Here is a 22,735-nt window from a genome sequence, read left to right on the forward strand (position 1 = left end):
CCTGGGGTCAGGAGCATCTGTGCTGCACCTCCCTTTATCCCACTATCTATTAGCAAGGTGTGTTCTAAGGCGACAGAGAAGCCTAAGGTTACTTTTTGGCCCTGGGAATGCTGGACATACTTTCCATAGAAAATAATAAACCACCTTTGCTTTACGTCTTTTCTGCTTATGGAAGTTTTCATAAAGAATATTCTGATTTCAGAGAACAGGAAAGCCTGTACTTGTTCCTGTGGCTTACACTTCTTTTTTTTAATTTTATTTATTCATGAGAGACACACAGACAGAGACACAGAGGGAGAGGCAGGCTCCATGGAAGGAGCTGACGTGGGACTCGATCCCAGGCCTCCAGGATCACACCCTGGGCTGCAGGCAGCGCTAAACCGCTGCGCCACCAGGGCTGCCCTGTGGCTTACACTTTTTTTTTTTTTTTTTAGATTTTATTTATTCATGAGAGAAACAGAGAGAGAGGCAGAGACATAGGCAGAGGGAGAAGCAGGCTCCACACAGGGAGCCTGATGTGGGATTTGATCCTGGGACTCCAGGATCATGCCCTGGGCTGAAGGTGGTGCTAAACCACTGAGCCACCCAGGCTGCCCTGGCTTACACTTTATATAGAATTTTGCAGACCTCTTTTGATCATGAGCCACGGTTTAAAAAAAAAAAAAAAGCTTCCCAGTCTCACATATGTACTTACAGATATCTGAAGCAAAAACTTCACAAAACAATACCTCCCCTTATGTACCTTCTGATATTTTCAGTTCTCTTCCTGTTCATACGTTTTAAATCTTGCTCACAGTCCACAAAACTGTGGTGCCTGAGGGTGCACAACTGCACTTTTAGAAACCCTGCCCATTGTACTTTCCAGAACTGTTCCATATGCTCTACCTATGGGGCTCTTACACTGTCCCAGGTGACTGGTGTATGTACCCGTTTTACTGTTGAGTTGTCCAAGGTCACAATCAGGTGACCAGTGCCCTTGAGATCTGACTGAAGCTCCATGTAGGACGGAGTCCCCCCTGGCCCATAGACTCTACGAACTGACCCACCGACCTCCCCAGGGCTCCAGGACACTAAAGAGGCCCATAGGGACCCTGGGGCAGGTAAGAGAAGTCAAAATAGCTCAGAGCTTCTGGCCTACCGGAGCTGGCCTTACTCAGATCCACCTTCTTCCAGGTGATTGGCCCCAGAGGGGCTCCCGACACCCACCCTGGGGCCAGCTTCCTCCAGCAAGCACCGCCCCCAAGGGAGTCCCTCTCAGGGCAGTCCATCCCTGCCTGCTTCTGTGGGTGTGGTTTCTGACAGATGGCCCGGAGCGGTTTTGTCCCAGGCACCAGGAACTGGTCATTTCTTCTCTGGCACCGAGCTAGAGGGTTCTTCTTGGTGGACTGTCCTACCAGCTTCTCGACATGGCTCTCAAGGAGGGACTCAGGTGAGTTGGGGACACTGCCAGCCTGTGGGGAAATATGGGGCAGAACAGCCGAGCCGGGAGGAGTCCAGCCTGGTGGCCAGGACACCCACGAGGAGCCGGAAGGCTGGCCCTGCTGCGTACCAGCCGAGCCATGCTGATGTCGGGAGAAGGGGACTCTGAAAGGGGACATCACTCAAGGGTTAGAGACGGTCCATGGGGCAGAGCAGGAGCAGGGGACTGCATCCCCCTCACAAGGAGATCTTGTGGATCTTGCCGCAAAGCTGCGTAACTGCTCTTGCTTTCCTTACCTCCAAGCCCCCTTGGGGAGCAAGAGAAGACACAGTGCTGTGTCCCCCACCATAACCAAGGGCTTGCTCTAGTCTCCCTGGGACAGGCCGTCCAGGATTAAAACTTGTTCCCACTCGGGAACTATCTCCAGCCCTGTCTTGAGAGCCAGGAGGCTGGAGGGGGCAGAGCGTGGGGGGGCTTGAGGGCCCAGCTTCCACCAGTGGAGCTGGGGTGGGGGGGTGCTTCTGAAAATAGCTGAGCGAGGCAGGTGGAAGAGTGGGTCGGGTCAGACAGAGGCCCCTATGGCCTAAGGGTCCCCAGGCTGGGACACTGAGGGGGTGGCAGGAAGCGGGCGAGGGCCTACCATGGGCCCAGATCCGGGCCCCTTCCGAGCCCTCACCGGGGCTACTTGGGGCCAGCTCCACCGGGCTGCCCTGACTGAGCCCCAGGGCCCAAGATAAACATCAGCTCCCCCCCACCCCCAGATAGGAGGGTGCCGGCTGAGCCGAGAGAAGTGGATGCCAGCCTCCCTGCCCCCGGAGCGGAGCGCAGCCAGGGGCCTTCCTGGACCGGCCCTCTGGGGGTGGCGGTGCTGGCGAGGGAGGAGAGCCAGAGCTTCCGGGGGAGGCCTGGTGGGACCTGGTGGGAACGAGAGGTGCCGTGCTGCGGGGGACAATAGCAGGGCTGGAGACCCTCGGGAGAGGAGCCTCGGGGCTGATCTGGGGCCCGGCCATAAGGAGTCCCAAATGCCGTGTTCTGGCTTTGGAATCCGTTTTAGTACATGTGCTGCCGAAGCGAGCACTGGCTTTGGAATCAGACCTAAGTCCAAACCTCGGCTCCCCCATTCAAGCAGCTGTGTGACCCTGAGCAAGTCATTTCACGCTTCCGAGCCTGTTTCCTCCTAAGGTGGAGATAGTCGCGGCATCTCCTTCAGGGAACCGTGGGCAGACCTCACTAGGTAGGGATACAAAGCACCCGGCAGGCAGAGGGGCAGAGGGTCCGCTCCCTAAACTCTGGGATCAGGAGTAGCGTAGACTTAACGCTGAAGCAGCCTTTTTTTTTTTTTTAATTTTTATTTATTTATGATAGAGAGAGAGAGAGAGAGAGAGAGAGGCAGAGACACAGGCAGAGGGAGAAGCAGGCTCCATGCACCGGGAGCCGACGTGGGATTTGATCCCGGGTCTCCAGGATCGCGCCCTGGGCTGAAGGCAGGCGCTAAACCGCTGCGCCACCCAGGGATCCCCTTAAAATTTTTATTTATTTATTTATGATAGTCATCACAGAGAGAGAGAGAGAGGCAGAGACATAGACAGAGGGAGAAGCAGGCTCCATGCAGGGAGCCCGACGTGGGATTCGATCCCGAGTCTCCAGGATCGCGCCCTGGGCCAAAGGCAGGCGCCAAACCGCTGCGCCACCCAGGGATCCCTGAAGCAGCCTTAAGAAGGAGTCAAGGTTTGGGAAAGAAAGACAAGAAAACCATTGATTGCCTCATTCCTTCGTTTACTGAACAAACAGTCATTAATACACTAACCTCAAGGCAGGCTCTGGGGTTTGGCGCCAGGAACGCGAAGCAGGCCCCACGGCGCGGCGGGCGGAGGCCAGAGGCCAGGGGCTGGCCCGGCAGGTGCGGGAGCGGGTCCGCCCAGGCCCCGGGAGCGCAGGGCGCCGGCCGGCGTGCCAAGGAGGCTGCGTACCAAAGCGTTAGCTGGAGCTTGACGGTGGTTGGTAGGAAGATCAGGGCAAACATAGGAGGTGGGAGTCCCCGAGTCCCCGCAGGTTTGGGTCCCCCAAAGTCGCGAGACTAAGCCAGGGCAGGTGAGACCCAGGAGTCCAGAGCAGCGGTGCGGCCGGCTGGCTCTGCGGGGTGGGCACAGGGAGCTGGGGCTCTGGTGGGGAGGCAGAAGCAAGAGGCCTGGGTGACTGAGGAGAGCGGAAGGGGCCCCCTGGGGTAACTGGGACCAGTCACAGAGAACACAGGACTTCAAGATGTCATTTCCCAAGATGGAGGAGACCTGAGTGGGGAGCAGGTTTCTGAGGAAAATGCAAGAGCTCCTTTTTGGCCATTAAGTTTGGGAGACATCCAAGTGGAGGGCTGAGGTGGCACCAATGCCCCAGGTGTCCTCCTCAGGGGCACCTGAGCCCCACCCCGGTTGCAGGAGGGATCTCTGATCCCGGATGTGGTAGATGATGACTTGGGTCTCTTCCCTGGGCTCCCAGCACAGAACTCCCCAAATCCACGGAATTTCCTGATAGGAATCTTTTGTTATTCATAATGAGCCCTTACCACGGCAGAGTTTGTGCTAAGGAGGTTGCATAAGGTAGCCTCCCCGCCCCACCCCCACCCCCACCCCCCCCCGCCCACCTGCCCCCCACTCAAGTGATTAGAGACTTGGAACGTTTAGTTAGCCCCACCCCCTGCCTGGGTTATAAACACACCTGAACAACAAAGTTGAGCAAGTTTCTGGGTTGGTGAAGGCATCCCAATGCGGGTAGGGGCACGGGGTGGTGCATTCCAACTCCTTGGGGATAGAAGCTCCTCCTGAGCGCTGGACCCTTCTGGATGGCACTCCATGGAGCACGTCATCTGGGTGTTCATAAATAAACCTGGAAACGGAAGTAAAGGGCCTCCCTGAGTTACGGGAGCTGTTCTGTGAGCCAATTATGGAACACGAGGGGGTTGTGGGAACCCTGGAGTCCAAATCAATCAGCCAGAAGTAGGGGTGGCCCAGGATTTGCGGCTGGCATCTGAAGAGGGGGTGGTCTTCCAGGGCTGAGCCCTTTAACTGAGGGACCTGGCACTAACTCCACATAGACAGTATAGACAGTAGAGAATTGAATTGTTGGACACCCACTTGATATTGGAGAACTGAACTGGTCGTTGGTGTTGGAAAGCACCCCACAGGGTGACTAGAACAAGAGGGGAAGCTGGACAAGAGATGACTGTGAAGGGACGCCTGGGTGGCTCAGTGGTTGAGCGCCTGCCTTTGGCTCAAGGTGTGATCCTGGATTCCCAGGTTCAAGTCCCACATCAGGCTCCTTGCATGGAGCCTGCTTCTCCCTCTGCCTGTGTCTCTGCCTCTCTCTCTCTCTCTCATGAATAAATAAATAAAATCTTAAAAAAAAAAGAGATGACTGTGAAGAAACAGACATTTTCTCCTGTTAGACAACATTAAAGAACAAAATTCAACTGAGTAAATGTGAAGATCGAATGGGACTTACTTAAGGATTCATGAATCGGACAGCATCTCAGCAGATTGAAAGGAGCTCTGAGGAGCTGTACAAAATGGAAGACTTTTATAGGCAGGAGGGAATATTGGAAAGGAAGCTTCTAGCAAAAAGTGGACTGTTCCAGACAAGGTCACTTTGGAGGAAGGCGAGGGGTCTATTGGGCAGATTATACCTCACTAGTGCCGACCAGGGAATTCCAGACCGACTGGTTAAAAGTTAACATTCCTGGGAGAAGTTGGAACTGCAGTTATGTTAAGTACTAAGTCTTGGTTTGCGGACAGTGTGTGTGGGGTGGGGCTTACTGTGTGTGACTCCATTCCGGGCCCGTTGTTTCTTTTTTAAGAATTTCCTCCTTTAGACCAGACTCTGAGTTTAACTGAGACAAGCATTAGCGCCGCTCCCATCTATCACTCCATCCAAAGTTCTCCCAGTTTTCACTGATCCTCAGTGTGGCATTCACTGCTCCTGACTTCAGGTTTACAGTTTTTAAGGACATTTCACTTCATTCCCTTCTTGATGTTCCAGCCTCGGGGAGATCATTTGCTTTGTGGTTAGAGGCTTCAAACATGCATTTAAAGCTTTTCAGAGAAGACAGTGCCCTAGGATTACTACTGCATTATACGCAGGATGCTCTGTGTATAGAGTGCACTTAGGGGCCATGGTCCCCAAGACCCAAATCAGTCAAAATCAAGTAAGTCAAAGAAAGACCCCACTGGAGAAGTCACTATTTTAAGGTTTAAGAGATCTTCCGTTAACTGAGCTTTCACTGCCCGGGAAGTGTAAATCCAGGTGCAGGCACAGCACCTCCACGTTCAGCTCAAAATTCAGCAAGGGCTGTCCTTTTATTAAAACCAACTCTGGGGCAGCCCCGGTGGCTCAGAGGTTTGGCGCCTGCCTTCAGCCCGGGGCGTGATCCTGGAGACCCGGGATTGAGTCCCAAGTCGGGCTCCCTGCGGGGAGCCTGCTTCTCCCTCTGCCTGTGTCTCTGCCCCTCTCTCTGTCTCTCATAAATAAATAAATAAATAAATAAATAAATAAATAAATAAATAAAATTAAAAAAAAAAAAAAAACAACTCTGGCCAGAGTCTAAGGATTTTCATTGTGCGACTATTGCTCTAGCACTGGATTTGTGCCATACTTCAAAGAGTTAAGAACAGTGTCCTGATCACAGCCTCATTTGTTTTCACTCCTAACCAGGGAGTTAGGGACCTGCCAAAGGAAGCAAATCCTGAATCACAAAAGCCTCCCTGGTAGGTCCTTTCTAACTTGACCTTGTAAATTTAGGGGAGCTCCCTGACAGGGTATCTTGGTTTGTTTGTAACCAGTTAGGGGCCCAGTTACATAACCCTCTTAGATAAGAGGCATTGCCTGTCTAGGCACTTAACAGGCCCATAGGGAATGAAAACCGCCACAAAGACAGACCCTCTGAGCACAAACCACTCCTGCTAAGGTGGCACTGTGAATGGATTCGATCATCACAAGACAGATCAGAGTTTTTGAAGACAAATCCAGAAGTCTGAAAGGTTACCTTCCTTTAGCAGTGGCCCAGGAGATACGGATGAAAGTGTTCTTTTTCCAGGCCAATGCTAGAATAAAGGAAAGAAAGAAAGGAGAAAGGGTTTTGTCGTTAAAGTAGGAAGTCTCGATCTGGTGTCTTGGGTGGAAGCAGTCTACCTGGATGCCCGCTACCCCTCTTCCTTGTCAATCTGATTTGGAGGTCGCCAGCATCTGCACAGGATCAGATGTCAGGTGCAGCCTTCTTTGGCTGTGAGGTGAAGGTATCCAAGTTCACATCCTTGAAGTTTGGCCGCCATCAGCGTAGTGAGGAGGACCTGGTATAGTCCCTTCCAAGGAGGTTCAGGGCATTCTTTGTTCTTGGTGACTCCAAGTTATTTAGGAGAAAATTGTTAACATTAGTTTGGGGAGTCGTAGCCAGATATTTGAAGAAACTAGAAAAATTCAGGATCTGATTCTGTTTACAGGCATTTATTAACAAAATCTCAAAGACAATAAACAGGATTAGAATCTAATATCTACAAGGTGCAAACAATTTTTCTATGATTACCTGTGTTCACCAAATATAATCACAGTAAAACTAATCTGTTTGCATTAAGTTGACCTGATTATATAAGTGCAGTAAAAATAGTGGTTGACAAGCCCTTCTGAAGACTGCTCTGCTGGAACTTCTCATAAGGAATCTCAGATTGAACTTTTTAAAAGTCTCTGAGGCAGGAAGCCAAGCCAAGGAGTCACCATGAGATTTTACTGAAATACCTATAGTTTGGGTGATTTCCTATGTGTCTTACTACAAGAACAGATTCTCCTAGAACTTATGCAAATAACTAGCTATATTGCTCTGAAAAGAACACTCAAGTCTCCAAATTCAGGAGAGGATCAGGTTGGGGAAAAAAAATAAATGTTTCATCTTTGTTTACAAAGGTATGCTTTACTGAATTGCCGTAAGTCATACAGCTTAAGAGAAAAGGTTTCCTTAAATATGGAAAAACAAAAACATTAAGGAACCAGCAGTGTTTCAGACGGAAACTTGTAAAAAATTATAATCATCTTCCTTGTTCATTCGGTCCCATGTAATTAATACTTTTTCTGTTTGAGTCCAGTTTCCCTATTAGTTCTGAAAATTTTTACCCATTTCAGCTTTATGATCTTCAAGTTACCAGAAACCTGTCCTGAATCTCCTTACTTACAGCTGAAGCACTTTTGCAGCAATATTTTTGCAAAAGCATCAAAGTAAAACCATACCATCTACAAATGACAAAAGGTTTTAAAAAATGGCCGTGGTTAAATAGAATTGACAAGGAAATTTGACTATTTCTGTAACATACAACATTTTAAGACAATAACCAAGGTTATATGACTGATAGCATTATACCAGGACATAGTAGATCTTCAGGAATTTCACATAATTTCTCGAATATTTACATACTACACAAATACAACATAAGGAAGGCTTCATTTTTTTTTTAAGATTTTTATTTTATTTGGCAGAGAGAAAGCACGAGTGAGGGGAGGGGCAGAGGAAGAAGCAGACTCCCCAGTGACTGGGGAGCCATCCTAGCACCCTGGGGTCAGGACCTGAGCCTAAGGCAGACACTTAACCCGACTGAGCCACCCAGGTGCCCCAGGAAGGCTTTGTATTTGACAGTGCTTCCCAAATAAGCCTAATTAGTTTGGCATCTCTCTTTTTATAAGGAGAACAAAACTCTTTTGCAGTTTTTCCAAGGATCCTATAGAAAATTTCAAAATTATTTTCAAGTTAAAAATATTTCCTTCAGAATTATATTGTGGGAGTAAGGGGGAAAGAATTTATAAACGGTATCAAAGGGTTTTGCGCCCGAGCGCCTGGGTGTCTTAGTCAATTAAGTGTCTGCCTTCGGCTCAGGTCATGATCTCAGGAGCCCTGTGTCAGGCTCCCTGCTCAGTGAGGAACCTACTTCTCCCCCTACCCCCTGCTCGTGCTCTCTCTCAAATAAATAAAATCTTTTAAAGATTTTATTAAAAAAATAAATAAAAAAATTAAGGGTTTTTGGGGGGTTTTGGTGTTCTTTAGAGGGAGGAGGGGCAGGAGAGAATCTTAGGCTGGCTCCAGGCTGAGTGCAGAGCCCAATGTGGGGCTCAGTCTCAGGACCCAAGACCATAGCCTGAGCCGAAATCAGAGTCTAATGCTTAACAGACTGAGCCACCCAGGCACCCTCAAAGATACAAAAGGGTTTTTTAAAACTTGGTCAAATAAGATCATAGGTCATCGTGAAGCATAACTTGATTATCTATTTAGCCATAATGATGATTTGTCTGCAGACAAGTACAGAGTTAAGGAATTGTAAAACAAAAACAAGCTCTTAGCTTTTCTAATAGAGAAGTCTGAGTTTTCTTAAGTAACCAAGAATCTGATATGACACACAGGAAATTATTTTGAGAGGACACAAAATCTTTGTTTTCTAGGCAGATTACTTAAAGGTAAAGAAAAACCTTTATAATCTCATATCAACTGCAGACCTATAGTCTAAGAAAACTTTGTCCTAACGGAGAGGAAACCAATTTTAATTGTGTACTTGAGCACTTTTGCTATTAACATCAATTCACTTTTTAAACTTACTTATATCCATTCCAGTCTTAGCCATCTTGACCACACATAAAATCCCTTTCCTGGGCAGCCCAGGTGGCTCAGCGGTTTAGCGCCGCCTTCAGCCCAGGGCATGATCCTGGAGACCCAGGATCGAGTCTCATGTCGGGCTCCCTGCATGGAGCCTGCTTCTCCCTCTGCCTGTGTCTCTGCCTCTCTCTGTGTGTGTCATGAATAAAATCTTTAAAATATTTTTTTTTCCCAAGATTACTTTTCTACAGACCATCTGCAACCTTCTTTTTTACGTTCAGATTTCGTCCTGTTTTTTCTTTCCCATTCTGAATAACCAGCCTTACTTTTAGGACAAAATTACTTTCCCTCAACAAAAGTGCATTTCCATCCTCATACCTTCTCTTACCGAAAATGCACATCCTGCTTTCCTTTCACACAGAGAACTTTCTTTACTAATGTCAGTATTTTTTATTTTATTTTATTTTGAGATGATCTAAATATTCAGTGAATTCAACTTAACCCATCACTTAACGTAGAAAGACTTTAAGGTTTTAAAGGGTCAAAAGATTTTGGAAACTATTTGCTGAAAAGTTACCTAAAAACTCTTATCCTGGGATCCCTGGGTGGCGCAGCGGTTTAGCGCCTGCCTTTGGCCCAGGGCGCGATCCTGGAGACCCGGGATCGAATCCCACGTCGGGCTCCCGGTGCATGGAGCCTGCTTCTCCCTCTGCCTGTGTCTCTGCCTCTCTCTCTCTCTCTGTGTGCCTATCATAAAAAAAAAAAAAAAAAAAACTCTTATCCCATTTACATCTATTTAAATAATTTATTCTTAACAATTATATTAAGATTACCTGCAAAAATATCATTCATTAGAAATTAGACAAAGTAGGTTATAATCCTAAGTTATTTTTCAGGCTGACAAATTTTTGTAATAGATATGAACTTATTTTTATTAGTCAAACCCAAGTAGAATGAAATTTGTGTGTCTGGCATTTAATGCTGATAACTCTAAAGACATATCAATTTTTAAAAAGCAGTTAAGTAGTTTTTTTTTTAGTAGAGTTCTTTACACATTAATTTTGGCAGTCCTATTTGTAATAGAAAATACTACAACATCTACAACACATAGAGGCAGACACATATGATCATAAAGACATGCTGAGACCTTACGGCTTTTGTTTTAAGATTTTAGCCATGAGGAGTACCTGGGTGGCTCAGTTGGTTAAGCAGCCAACTCTTGATTTTGGCTCAGGTCACAGTCTTAGGGTGAGATGGAGCACTGTGTTGTGCTCTGTACTGGGCATGGAGTCTGCTCAAGATTCTCTCCCTCTCTCTAATAAAATAAAATATAAGAATAAAATAAAATTTTAGTCATGAAACCAGTATGATAATACAAAACTCACTAGGTTATAAAAGAATAGTTGGAATAAATTAAGTTTATCTGCTCAGATGGCTAAAGCTTTTTATTAGTATTTATGGAGAAGACACTTAAGATTTTTATTAGTCTTTGACAATCTAATGGAAGCTGTGGACTAGATTATGGGCAAGGGAATGTCTATAGCAGTTTATATGTCTTAAGAGCCTCTTTCCTTCCTTTTTCCCCCCCTTCTATTAAGAATTACAGTTGATTCTTCAAAACCTGGCTTTGAATTGCACAGGTCCACTTATAATGGATTTTTTTCGATAAATACAGTATAGTACTGTGAATATTTTCTTTTATGATTGTTTAAATAACAATTTCTTTTCTCTAGCTTACTTTATTGTAAGAATACAATATATAATACGTATAACATATGAAATTTGTTAACTGACTATATTATCAGTAAGGCTTTTGGTCAATAGTAGGCTATTTGTAGTCAAGTTTGGGAGGAGTCAACATTATATGCCAGTTTTTACTTCAAAGGGGGTATCAACACCCCTCACCCCCTGTTCAGGAGTCAACTGTACTTCCCTGAAGTTTGCAGTTTAAGGAGATGGCCTAGACCAGAAGAGGAGAGTCCCTGGAGAAAATCAAGTAGAGTATTTACATCTCAAAGGCACAGGGAAATACTGCAAACTCCTTCAAAGAAGGACACGAGTTCCCTAAGGCCAGAATGTTTACAGTACGTACAGGCCTTTTGAGGTGAATCCAGGCAAGGTTAATTGTTAAAAAGAAGGGTGGACTTTGAATTTATATTTTTAAGTAATTTCTACATCCAACATGGGTGGATGTAGAAACTCACAACCCAGAGATCAAGAGTCACATGCTTACCAACTGAGCCAGTCAGGTGCCTCTATTTTATTAAGTAAGCTCTACGCCGAATGTGAGGCTTGAACTCACAACCCGGAAATGGAGTCATATGCTCTACCAACTAAGCAGGTCAAGCCTCCCCACCCCCCACCCCAGAATGGATGGACTTTGAATTGTTTCTAGAGCTGCATTTCTGGTCTTGCAAAGATGTGGAGAATAAGGATAGCTGCTTCTAACTCCTCGAGAAATTGAGCTGTAGCCTGGAGGACATCCCAGGACTGACATGCCCATCCACCATGTTGGAAAGGTTTTCTTTCCCTGAGTACATTTAGCTTAAGGGAGAAGGTCTAAAAAATATTCATATCCGGCTCTGAATATCAGCTTTCAATTTGGCCAAGTTTATGACCACAAAATTATTAAATTCTTCCAAATATCTTGTCAGGTTTCGGCTAGGACAAACAGTAAGCATTTCAGGCAGTACAAAACAACCTCATGAACCCCAAGAGTTATCCTCCAGGAGGGTACAAGAGATTATTTTCACAAGCTCTAGAGCCATTCCCAAAGATCAGTAACGAATGGCCTGGATTTGGAAAGGAAGGGACAAGGTGAAAACTTTTCTCTTCCTACCAGATACTAAGAGATCCAGGAGAGCTGACTCTGGTAAGAATATTCTCACCTTTAGCCAGCTCCTTCCAGTCTTTCCCAGGATCCCACGCAGGCCCCAAGTGGTGTGCTTTTTTTAAGTAGGCTCCATGCCCAATGTGAAGCCCAACTCAGGGCTTGAACTCACAACCCTGAGATCCAGACCTGAGCTGAGATTAAGAGTTGGATGTTTGCTTAACCAACTGAGCCACCTAAGCACCCTATGAGTGAGATTTAAAGTAAAGGGTGTAGTTACAGTATCTATTAGAATTTGGCCAGTTGTTAAAATTAATTTTAATTTTAGTTTCCTCTTTCCTGTTTAAGGCAATTTCGGGAGAATCCCTTGGACACTTGTCAACTCTGAGAGGGGCCTATATTGGAGGCCCACCTTTGGGAATTGATACAAGGACCTTCAAGGTGATGTTGGATATTTTGCATAGGGCCTTTGAAGACAATGTCTTTTCTAGCATCTGTTGATTACAACTGAGACATTGATGGGGATCCCTGGGTGGCTCAGCAGTTTAGAGCCTGTCTTTGGCCCAGGGTGTGATCCTGGAGTCCCAGGATCAAGTCCCAGGATCGAGTCCCAGGATCGAGTCCCAGGATCGAGTCCCATATCGGGCTCCCTGCATGGAGCCTGCTTCTCCCTCTGCCTATGTCTCTGCCTATCTTTCTCTCTCTGTGTGTCTCTCATGAATAAATAAAATCTTTAAAAAACAAAAAGCAACTGAGACATGGTCCCCTGGGCCAGCATTTTAATGATGGGCCCCTAGGAAGGTACAATGTGAGAGGCCCAGATGCTATTTTAAGTCTCTGGCCTTGCAGCTGTTGTAGCTGTAAGACTAATGGCTTGGCAGACTTCTCTTTATGATCTTGTGTCTAAATTTTCATTGGCCTTTTGTGATGAATTTTTTTAATGAAGCTATTCTGGAATCTTGAAGCCTGTGGAAAGCTTCTGTATGTCAGTTAAAATAGGTATCCCATTCAATTGGTTTGATTTGGGAACCTCTCCCCCCCCCCTTTTTTTTAGATTTATTTATTTATTTATTTTAGAGAGAGTGCACATAAGAGAGCACGAGCAGAGGTAGCGGGAGAATTAGGCTCCCTGCTGACCAAGAAGCCAGACTTGGGGCTTGATCCCAGGACCCTGGGACCATGACCCAAGCTGAAGGTAATCACTTAACTGACTGAGCCACTCAGGTATGCCCCCCTCCTTTTTAAAAAAAATTTTTTTTAAATTTATTTATGATAGTCACAGAGAGAGAGAGAGAGAGAGGCAAAGACATAGGCAGAGGGAGAAGCAGGCTCCATGCACTGGAAGCCCGACGTGGGATTCGATCCTGGGTCTCCAGGATTGCACCCTGGGCCAAAGGCAGGCGCCAAACCACTGCACCACCCAGGGATCCCCCGTTTTTGTTTTTTTTTTAAAGATTTATTTGACATTTGATAGAGAGCAGGGCAGAGGGAGAGAACCTTAGCAGACTTAAGCTGAGCACGGAGCCCGACTCAGGACCCGATCCCATAATCCCAAGATCATAACCTGAGCCACTCAGAAATCAAGAGTCAGCCACTTAACTGACTGAGCCATCCAGGCACTCCTAAGAACCCTTGCTTTTAAGTGTACTTCTTACATGAGTCATGAGTGATCTTGTCTAAATGCAATATTCTCCATAATGGCAATTGTAATTCTAGGTTGCTTTAGTAAGATTTGCCATTTGGTAGATATTGATAGCTTTCAGGACTGCATCAATAAAATAAGACACAAAATAAAATAAGACACAAAATAAATCAGTGTACTGGAAGATGGTATGCTTAACTCTAAATTTTAAGGATCCCATTATTATTATTAGCTATTATCATTTTTCAGCTAAGCCATTAGGTCTCTAAGTACCAAACTAATACCTAAAAGGGACATGCTGTTGAATTGGGAACTGCGTGATATTTTACAGTATACTTTGTTGCATTGAAATTTTGAGGTTGGCAGGTGGCCTAATGTCAATCTGAATCTAACCTTAGCCTCACCCAACATATGAGTTTTTAGGTTAGAGGGCAAGTGCTCTAACAGTTTTTAAATGCTTGGCCCACGCCCAACAATTCTTACAGCTTGTTGGCTTCTGAGATTCCCATTAGCAATAGCTTTTACTATGTACATGTTAACAGAAATCACCGGTGACAAAAGAAATGAGACTGTGGACACCAGCAGCAATCTGTAGATGGGCAGTTAGAAGGCCCCTTGTGTGCACCACCAGCCAGTCCTTATGCAGAAGCCGGGAGCTGGTGGGGAACTGAATCACAGAGTCCGAAGAATGAGGACTGCAGACTGAGTCCAAATGAGCAGGAAGTGCAGCTGCCCAAAGCAGGTCCCAGTGTGGAATCTGGGGACAGAACTGAAGTGTTGGGGGGTCCAATCAAATAGAGGAGGTATCAGACTATAAACCAAGGGCGAGGGGCTGGGGTTATGGGGGAACCTGCTGCCAGCTCAAGCTGACCAGCCCCAGACTGGAAAGCCAATTAGATCAGAAGCTTGATGCAAAGACAGTGGAGCTCAGAACCAAGGCAAATTTACCTAAGGCCCTCAGAAACAGCGAGAAAGAGAATTCAAAGGGTTCACGGAACACCTGCTTCTCATTGTCCCTAAAGCCACCAGAAGCCTCCTTTGATCCTATCGGTACTACCAAATCTGTTTTTTAAAAAAAAAACAAAACAATTCAGCTGAGTAAATGTAAAGATCTAACTGGCTTTATTTAATGGTTCATGAATTGGGTAGCATCTCATCTCCGCAGATCGAAAGGAGCTCTGAGGAGATGTACAAAATGGAAGGCTTTTACAGGCAGGAGGGGATGGGGAAAGGAAGCTTCTAGCAAAAAGTGGGCTGTTTCAAGCAGAGTTACTTTCCTTCGGGAGAAGGCAGGGGTCTATCAGCCAGAGAATCTCACTAGTGCTGACCAGTTAATTCCCAACTGACTGGTTAAAGGTACATTTCTGGGAGAAGTTGGAAACTGCAGGCAGGTAGGTATTAACTGGTTTGGTTTGTTGACAGGGGGCTTAGTGTGAGTGACTCCATTTGGGGTCTATTGTTTAATAACAACCAAAGCACCACATTGTATGGTGGAACATGATAGAAGCATATCAAGTAGAAATCCCCTCTTCGTCCAATCTCAGCTCCATCAACTGTGCAACTCCTTCTGAATTGTCATCTAACCTGGTAGCCGCCAGCCTTATGTGGCTACCAAGCACTTGAAATGTGACTAATTCCAACTGAAATGTGCTATAAATCTAAAATACACACTGGATTTAGTATTTAGACTTGGTACAAAACAAGGATATAAAATATCCCCATAATTTGTATATTGATTATATGTTGAAAGGTTTATTTGGGATATATTGGGTTAACTTAAAATATTATTAAAATTAATTTCAGCTGTTTCTTTTCACATTTTTTTTATGTGACTACTAAAAAATTTCCATTTATATATGTGGCTCACATTATACTTCTGGACAGTGCTGTTCTAGATCTTCTCCTGCAGGTTTAGAAAAGACCACAGATAGCACGTCTGTAAACGCACAGGTTCGTAGGTGTAAGGACTTTCCCCTCATAGAAGTGAGATCAGCCTCTATATACTCCTGTTACTTCCTTTTCCACTCAACACTTCAGGACCTCTTTTCCAGAGAGTACATATTAATCCATCTGATCCTTTTTAGGGGTCACGTTGCTTTCCGTGGCTCATTCATCCAATACCCCCCTGGTCAACCCTGGGGTTGCTGACATCCATTTGCTATTTCAGACAAAGGTACAAGACCATCCTTGATCTGCCCACTGTGAGTCTCCATTCCTCAAGGTGGGATAGCCGGGCAGGTGACAGCACTTCACATGTGACAGCAAAAGAGCCAGATCCTTAAGGCTTCGGGGACAGGGCTAAGAGGTGTAGACTTGATCTTGCAGGCTGTAGGAAGGCTTAAAATGCCTTGTTGTTTTTCTAAATTGCTAACCCTGTACTTTTCCTTCATTAAAAAGGCAGTCTAAGCACATTACAAACAACTGGAAGGGGAAAATAAAGGGAAAAAGAATCCTACTATAACTTACTGCATAAGACACTTACGTTTTCCTCTTTAGTCTTATTTTCTGGCCCATGTTTTAATTCCTGCTAAATTATAATCATACTGCCCATCAATTTTAGAGCCTGCTGGGTTTTTTTTCTTTTCTTTTCTTTTCTTTTTTTTTTTTTTTTTTTCATTTAAGCTTCCTGTGTAAGTATTTTTCCAGGTTGTCAGATAAAAGGTTATTTCGTCAGTCTGTGGGCTGGCTGTTGGGGCCTTTCCAGCCGGCCACATGAGGCCTTCTCCATGGTGCGCCCAGTCGGGATCCAACCAAGCTCCAGTGACCCTCATGAAAGAAACACACATCCCTCCACCAATCCCAGCCCCTTGGCCTCCTCCAGTTACCATCCTCCTTCCTTTTTTTTCTTTTTATTTTATTTTTTTTTCTTTTTTTTTTTTCTTTTTAAAGATTTTATTTATTTATTCATGAGAGACACATAGAGAGAGAGACAGACAGAAACAGAGACACAGGCAGAGGGAGAAGCAGGCTCCATGCAGGAAGCCTGATGTAGGACTCGATCCCGAAACTCCAGGATCACGCCCTGGGCAGCTGAGCCACCCAGGGATCCGCCTCCTTCCTTTTTTACAGCCATACTTCTGGAGAGTCATCCGGGCCCCCTGCCTCCACCACTGCATCTCCAGTTACTCCTCCCACCCCACCAGACAGTCTGGCACTGTCTCCTTTCCCAGCCCCCTGGCCCTGGCCCTCTAACCCAGTTTTGCCCAGCCCGCTGCCTTAACAGTCCTTCACCACCTACACCTCCCCACCCCACTTCCGGGTGTCTCACGCCACTGCCACTGGACCCTGAGGGCTGGCAGGGGCCTAGAACCTGCCTTTCTGTCTCCAGACATGCTCCCCTACTCCCAGTGTCCAGGCTCAACAGTTCGGCTGGAATTTTTTTTTTTTTCCAAATAAAAATCTGACTGCATCATCCCCTGGGGAAAGTATCTTTCAGGGCTCCCTATGGTCCTCAATATGAAGCCCAAAACCCTTAGCCTGGAATGCAGGCAGGGTGTGATCTGGCCTTGGCTTACCTCCAGCCTCTCCTCTCTCCACTCCCCACCTGCACTCCACCCTGCAGTGCCATGCACAACCCAAGCTTTCTCTCACCTCTCACTTTTGTACATTGTTGTTTTCTTCTCATAGACCTTCCTCCCTACTCTGCTGCCTTCTTTGCCTGGGTAACTTCTAATTATTAGAGGCCACCTCTTCCAGGAAGCCTTCCTGACTTCCTCCCCATTAGTCAAGGCTCAGTTGCTACCCTCCAATTCACCCTCACAGCATCTTGCATTTATACTAATTCCGGCCTTCACTGTGCTGCGCTCCATTAATCTCTTCACGGTCTGTCATCGAACCCATTCTCTCTCTTTCTGGCCACCCACATCTTCCTGACTCCATTCCCTGGAGAGAGGTCTGTGCCTCGCTCACCTCTGAATCCCTGACCTAGCAAGTGCTTGATTCTGAGCTCATGCCCAGTAAATAGAGGGTGAATACATGAATAAGCAGAAACTCGTGAACATCTTGATGTATAAACTTTTCCCATACAGGTGATTTCTGAACAGGCTCCTGGAAGTTGGGCTGATTGGATTAAAAGAGATGAACAGTGAAGGCTTTGATGACCATAGCTTTCCACAAAAGATCTAGCAAACTTCACCCCCACCAGCAGTGTAAGAGTGTCTACCTCATTGTATCCTTGCTGCGTGGCTGTTTTTATTTCTTTTTTAAAAGCTCATTTTACAGGTAAAACATGCCAGCTTGTTCTAATTTGTATGTCTTTGGTTACTGGTGAGGTTGAACATTTCCGCATACATTTGCTTCCTAAATGCATTTCTTCTTGGATGATTGGTCATGTGATATGGACACTGTTAAGGCAAGCAGGCATTTTACAGCATGGCTTTGGGGGCTGTTGGAAGTGGCTGGCAGCAGGGAAGTTGATGCCATGATGATCCTGGTGAGGGATGCACAGGCAGTTGCCATGGGAGATGGGGGTACAGCAGGAGCTGAGTGGGGGACATCAAGGAGGCCGTGTCAACCCTATCCTGGGACTGACAGCAAACAGGGGTGAGGGAGAAGGAGGGGTTTCAGGCATGGCCAACTGAACAGAAGGTACCATGTGCTGAGATGCTGGTGCAGGTGAATATGGGTGTGCACACACGACTATGAGATGCTTCTCCGAGCTATCTACTAGATACATCTGCTGAGGAACAGTCAAGTGGGGGTGGCAGAAAAGGCCAGGGAGCAGGAATGTCTGATCTGGCAGGCTTCTTGAAAGAGACTACGGGGGGCCCAGACTTGGGAAGGATGTGTAGGGCAGAGAGTGGAGTTGGGAGGTTGTCCCGGGGATGAGGGTCTGCTCAGGAATAACAGTAGCAACAGTCCAGAGTGTACTGAGCCAGTACTATGTGTGAGGCCCTGCTCTCATCGCTTAGCTTTATGCAATCAATGGCATACTGGGAAGCTGGGAAAAAGGGATAGCAAGCACTCCCAGTACGGAGAGGGAATAACCTCAAAGACAAGGGTCCGTGGAGGTGGAAAATGCAAGATGCAGAGGAGCCTATCTACTGTGCTCCCCTTGAGTCGGGGGAGGGAAAGGGGGAGAAAGGAATTGCTACCATATTTCGATCTGCCTCCATGCAGAGCAACTAAATGGCTGGGACCTGGAAAGACTGCACTATACAGACTGCTTTGTACTTTTGAATGCCTGTACCACGTGAATAGGATAGATTTGTATTTAAAAATCAATAACACAAAAAAATAAATAAATAAAAAATAAAAAAATAAAAATCAATAACATGAAACATTAAAGTTACATAATCAATTTCTCATGTGTATGTCTGGAATATAAATGAGTTGCTAATGCCCTTCCCCACCACCTAGGACCTGGAAGAGAATCTTCTGGCAGCTGATCCTACTTGGGTTTGGCCTCTCAGGGCTGCTCCTGTATGGGCTCCCTATAGTCAGGTACTACCCCCTTCCCCCAGCACAGAGTATGGGAACCAGCAGGGTGAGGATTAAAGCAGCTCCTTCCGGGTGCTGGGGGAGGGGGGGAGAGTGGGGTGTGTGTGGCTATCTTGGCCTCACACTTGTCCTTATGGGTTCTCCCTCCTTGTAAAGAACAAAGTGAGAAGCTTCCCCCTCCCTGCCCCCTCAGCTGGCTGTCATGCCCCTCCCTCACTGCTGCCCCCACCCCCACAGGCATCTGGAAGTCCTCATCCCCATGGGTGTCTGCCCTTCTGCCAGAATGGCCATGCTGAGAGACAACTTCACTGGTCTCCTGCGTCTCTGGTAAGACGCTAACACTGACATACCCTCCAGAGCTCTGCCCCAGCGTCCCTGCCCTCCTCACATCCCTCACCCCAGCAGGGCCAGGTACTCCTTCCAGTGGCCCCATTAGGTCACAAATCTCCCAATCCTTTGTACTGGATCTAGGCTAGGGATCTCTAGGGGTAGGGGCTGGGTCACACCCATTTGTGGGTCCCGAGGGCCCAGCACTGGGGAGGTAGCAGTGCACATGCACCAAATGGGTGGATGAATGAATGGACCTCTCTCTCCATACCTGCCCTGGCCAGGGCCCGGCCTGATGTTCTGACCTGTACCTCCTGGGGGGCTCCCATTATTTGGGATGGCACCTTCGACCCAGCTGTGGCCCAGCAAGAGGCTCTACAGCAGAACCTCACCATTGGTTTGACTGTCTTTGCTGTAGGCAGGTAAGGCCTGGGGAGGGGGGGTGGGGCTATCCAAGCAGGGAATGGAATGGGTGGGTATGTGACCTAAGGGCGGGGCACCCTGTGGGCCACAAGATCCCAAAGTGAAGAGGGAGTCAAATGGAGCACCTCTCGTCCTAGACTCCCAGTGAGAGGGCAGGACGGTCCTTTCCCTTTCCCTCCACCCTGGACACCAGCACTACGGTGCTGCCCCCAGGGCAGCCCTTATGATCCCAGGGATCCCTTAAGATCCCAGTCGCAGGGAGTCCCCCAGGGCCTGCCCTTAATGATCTCTGTAGGGAGCTGCCACAAGCTCAGTGCCCGAAAACAACAAACAACGGCTGTCAGCACAGCTCCTGGTTCAGGAGGCAGATTTCCCCGGGGCTCCGTAGGAAGGGCTCCTGGCCGCTGCCTCCCAGGGTCTGGGCCTCCCGGGACGGCCGACTGCTGTCCCCACACAGCCCTCCGCGCCCCTAGCTGGGCTTCCTCACCGCCCTGCGGCATCAAGGGCCTGGGGCTTCACAAGCGAAGGCTCCAGGCCCGAAGGAGGCACCGACCAAGGCCGCCGCCCGTCCCAAGGGCCAGCACAGCCTCTGTGCCGCGCCCCGCGTTCATCCAGGCAGGTGGCGGGGCCGCGGGGAGGGGGGGGGCGGCCGCCGCGCCTCTCGGGCTGACCCCCCGCCCCCGCAGGTACCTGGAGAAGTACCTGGCGCGCTTCCTGGAGACGGCCGAGCAGCACTTCATGGTGGGCCAGCGCGTGGTGTACTACGTGTTCACCGAGCTCCCGGCCGCCGTGCCCCGCGTGGCGCTGGGCCCCGGCCGCGGGCTGCGCGTGGAGCGCGTGGTCCGCGAGCGGCGCTGGCAGGACGTGTCCATGCAGCGCATGCGCACGCTGCACGAGGCGCTGCACGGCCGGCTGGGCCGCGAGGCGCACTTCGTGTTCTGCATGGACGTGGACCAGCACTTCCGCAGCTCCTTCGGGCCCGAGGCGCTGGCCGAGTCGGTGGCGCAGCTGCACGCCTGGCACTACCACAGGCCGCGGTGGCTGCTGCCCTACGAGCGGGACGCGCGCTCGGCCGCCGCGGTGGCGCCGGGCGAGGGCGACTTCTACTACCACGCGGCGGTGTTCGGGGGCAGCGTGGCGGCGCTGCGCGGGCTGACGGGGCACTGCGCGCGGGCCCTGCAGCGGGACCGCGAGCGCGGCCTGGAGGCGCGCTGGCACGACGAGAGCCACCTCAACAAGTTCTTCTGGTTGCACAAGCCCGCCAAGGTGCTGTCCCCCGAGTTCTGCTGGAGCCCCGACATCGGCTGGCGGGCCGAGATCCGTCGGCCGCGCCTGCTGTGGGCGCCCAAGGAGTACGCCCTGGTGCGCGACTAGGCCCTGCTGGGGCCCCTGCCGCCCCAGCCAGAGCTTGGACGGAAACGGCCCCAACGTTGCGGCCTGTGCCTTTGGGGCCCTTCTCGCCGGGAGGGAAAGATCCCCTTTCAACAGCGACCGGTGTAGCAGGACGGCGGGGCGCCTCTGCCAGGCTGCTGATAGACCTTTCACAGCTCTAGCCCTACTGGATTCGGCCGATGCCTCCTGAAGAGCTGTTTTAACCCCCATCACGCACCGACACCCCTTCTTAGTAAGGAGACTGAGGCACAAAAGGAAACAAAACTACCTAAGGACACAGAGAATCTACGAGTCGGTCTGGGCAGCAGCAGCAGAGCCAGGGCTGGCCTTCACTCTGAAAACAGAGTAGCTTCTGGGCAAACAGGAGAACGCCTCTGCTGCAGGAGAAACTTGGTGGCATCTGAGTCCTTGGCTTTGCCCTTCCATCTCCCTCGACCCTCAAGCATAGTTTGTAGATATTTAAGTAATATTGTAATAAAACTATTCCAAAAGTGTCCCTATGGCCCTTTCTCCCAGGCAATGTCCACAAAAAGGACATGTCCTTGACGTGGGGCTCTTAGGGCTGTCTGGGAGGTAAGTTTCCTTACCTGTGGCTGCTATTCAGAGTCTTCATCAAGTGGGGATAAACACAGGCTCTGAACAGGAGGGAAATCATCAGGCCCTCCATGAACGGCGGTCACAGTGCCAAAGAGACAGCAGGCAGCAGCTGGAGGCCCCTGGGCTGTCCTCTGACAGTTGGGACTGCTGAGGCCTTGGGAGAGTGGGGTTTCACCCCAGGTCCCCTGAATCCTTTGTGTAGTGTTCTCACAGTCCTTGCGTTTTTAATAGCCTCCACAGTTCCTTCAAAAGACAGCAATTTTGGCATAAATCAACCCTGATGGTTTTTACAATCTGATCATTTTTACAACCAGATTCTACTTATTGATGATGTGAAATAAGAGATCTCTCTACTCTCAAAAACAGTTTGAAGTTCCCCAGCGCCTCCTGCCCAAACAAGATTTAGCAAACCTTAGAAGGCCATTTGGACTCTGGATTAGAGGTAAGAACAGGCTAGGTGTGCCTAAGAACAGATTATTGCTTGATGATTTGGGGCTGGCACATCCCTTCCTCTGGTGGGAAATTGTCCTCCACCTTACCCTGCAATATTCACCAAGAGCTACCCACAACAACCTTCATCACCCGGGGCCATGAGAGACCTGAGCTTGAGCTAATAAGATCTGGGTGGGAATCTGTTCCTCTTCTAACTCCGCGAGTGACTCTGGCCAAATCCCTTACTTTTGCTGACTGTTGTTTCTCGTATGTAAAGTGGGGATGCCGATCAACCTCCTTGCGGAGGTTGGGGTGCTCCAGAAAATGTGACTTGCCTTCTCCCTCTCCTTGCTTGCCCCTTCTCCAGCAAGTTCATGGAGTGCAAAGGCTTTGCCAAAAAGAACAGCCATTTCCTGTCTTAAAGAGGAAATAATGGCACAGTCAGTGGTTTCCAGGTGCTAGGCTGGGGCAGCTCCACACTGTGGGTGGAGACCTTCCTGAGGAGGGGGAAGGGTCAAAGAAGCTGTGGTATGGAACAGATGACTTCTTGGGAGTGTCTCCCTCCTTTGTCTTACCCAGAGGCCCTCAGTGTGTATGTGTGGTGCATTAGAGGGAATA

At 48.4% G+C, this 22,735-nt stretch overlaps 1 protein-coding gene across 6 annotated transcripts; it reads left to right on the forward strand.

The window, feature by feature from the left end:
• Positions 1-489: 489 nt before the first annotated feature.
• Positions 490-21,582, forward strand: A3GALT2 (alpha 1,3-galactosyltransferase 2). 6 transcript variants are annotated; one of them, XM_025447755.3, is made up of 7 exons: positions 507-1,429; positions 12,214-12,306; positions 17,536-17,728; positions 18,866-18,949; positions 19,184-19,273; positions 19,558-19,695; positions 20,383-21,582. In XM_025447755.3, exons 3-7 carry the CDS (start codon positions 17,604-17,606, stop codon positions 21,068-21,070), a joined length of 1,125 nt encoding a protein of 374 aa, XP_025303540.1. In that variant the 5' UTR covers positions 507-1,429; positions 12,214-12,306; positions 17,536-17,603; the 3' UTR covers positions 21,071-21,582. The 6 variants fall into 6 exon arrangements, with proteins under 6 accessions (XP_035569688.1, XP_035569689.1, XP_025303540.1 ...); XM_025447758.3 differs by having other exon boundaries at positions 508-1,429; positions 17,536-17,655; XM_025447754.3 differs by lacking the exon at positions 12,214-12,306 and having other exon boundaries at positions 508-1,429.
• The last annotated feature ends 1,153 nt before the right edge of the window (positions 21,583-22,735 follow it).

Source organism: Canis lupus, chromosome 2 (assembly GCF_003254725.2).
Source record: "Canis lupus dingo isolate Sandy chromosome 2, ASM325472v2, whole genome shotgun sequence".
Taxonomy (NCBI): Eukaryota; Metazoa; Chordata; class Mammalia; order Carnivora; family Canidae; genus Canis; species Canis lupus.

Coding starts and splice junctions, on each gene's coding strand:
- A3GALT2 (XM_025447755.3), top strand. CDS start 17,604: ATGACCATAGCTTTCCACAAAAGATCTAGCAAACTTCACCCCCACCAG. Junction 19,274..19,557: donor ACTGGTCTCCTGCGTCTCTG/GTAAGACGCTAA, acceptor TGCCCTGGCCAG/GGCCCGGCCTGATGTTCTGA. Junction 19,696..20,382: donor ACTGTCTTTGCTGTAGGCAG/GTAAGGCCTGGG, acceptor CCGCCCCCGCAG/GTACCTGGAGAAGTACCTGG.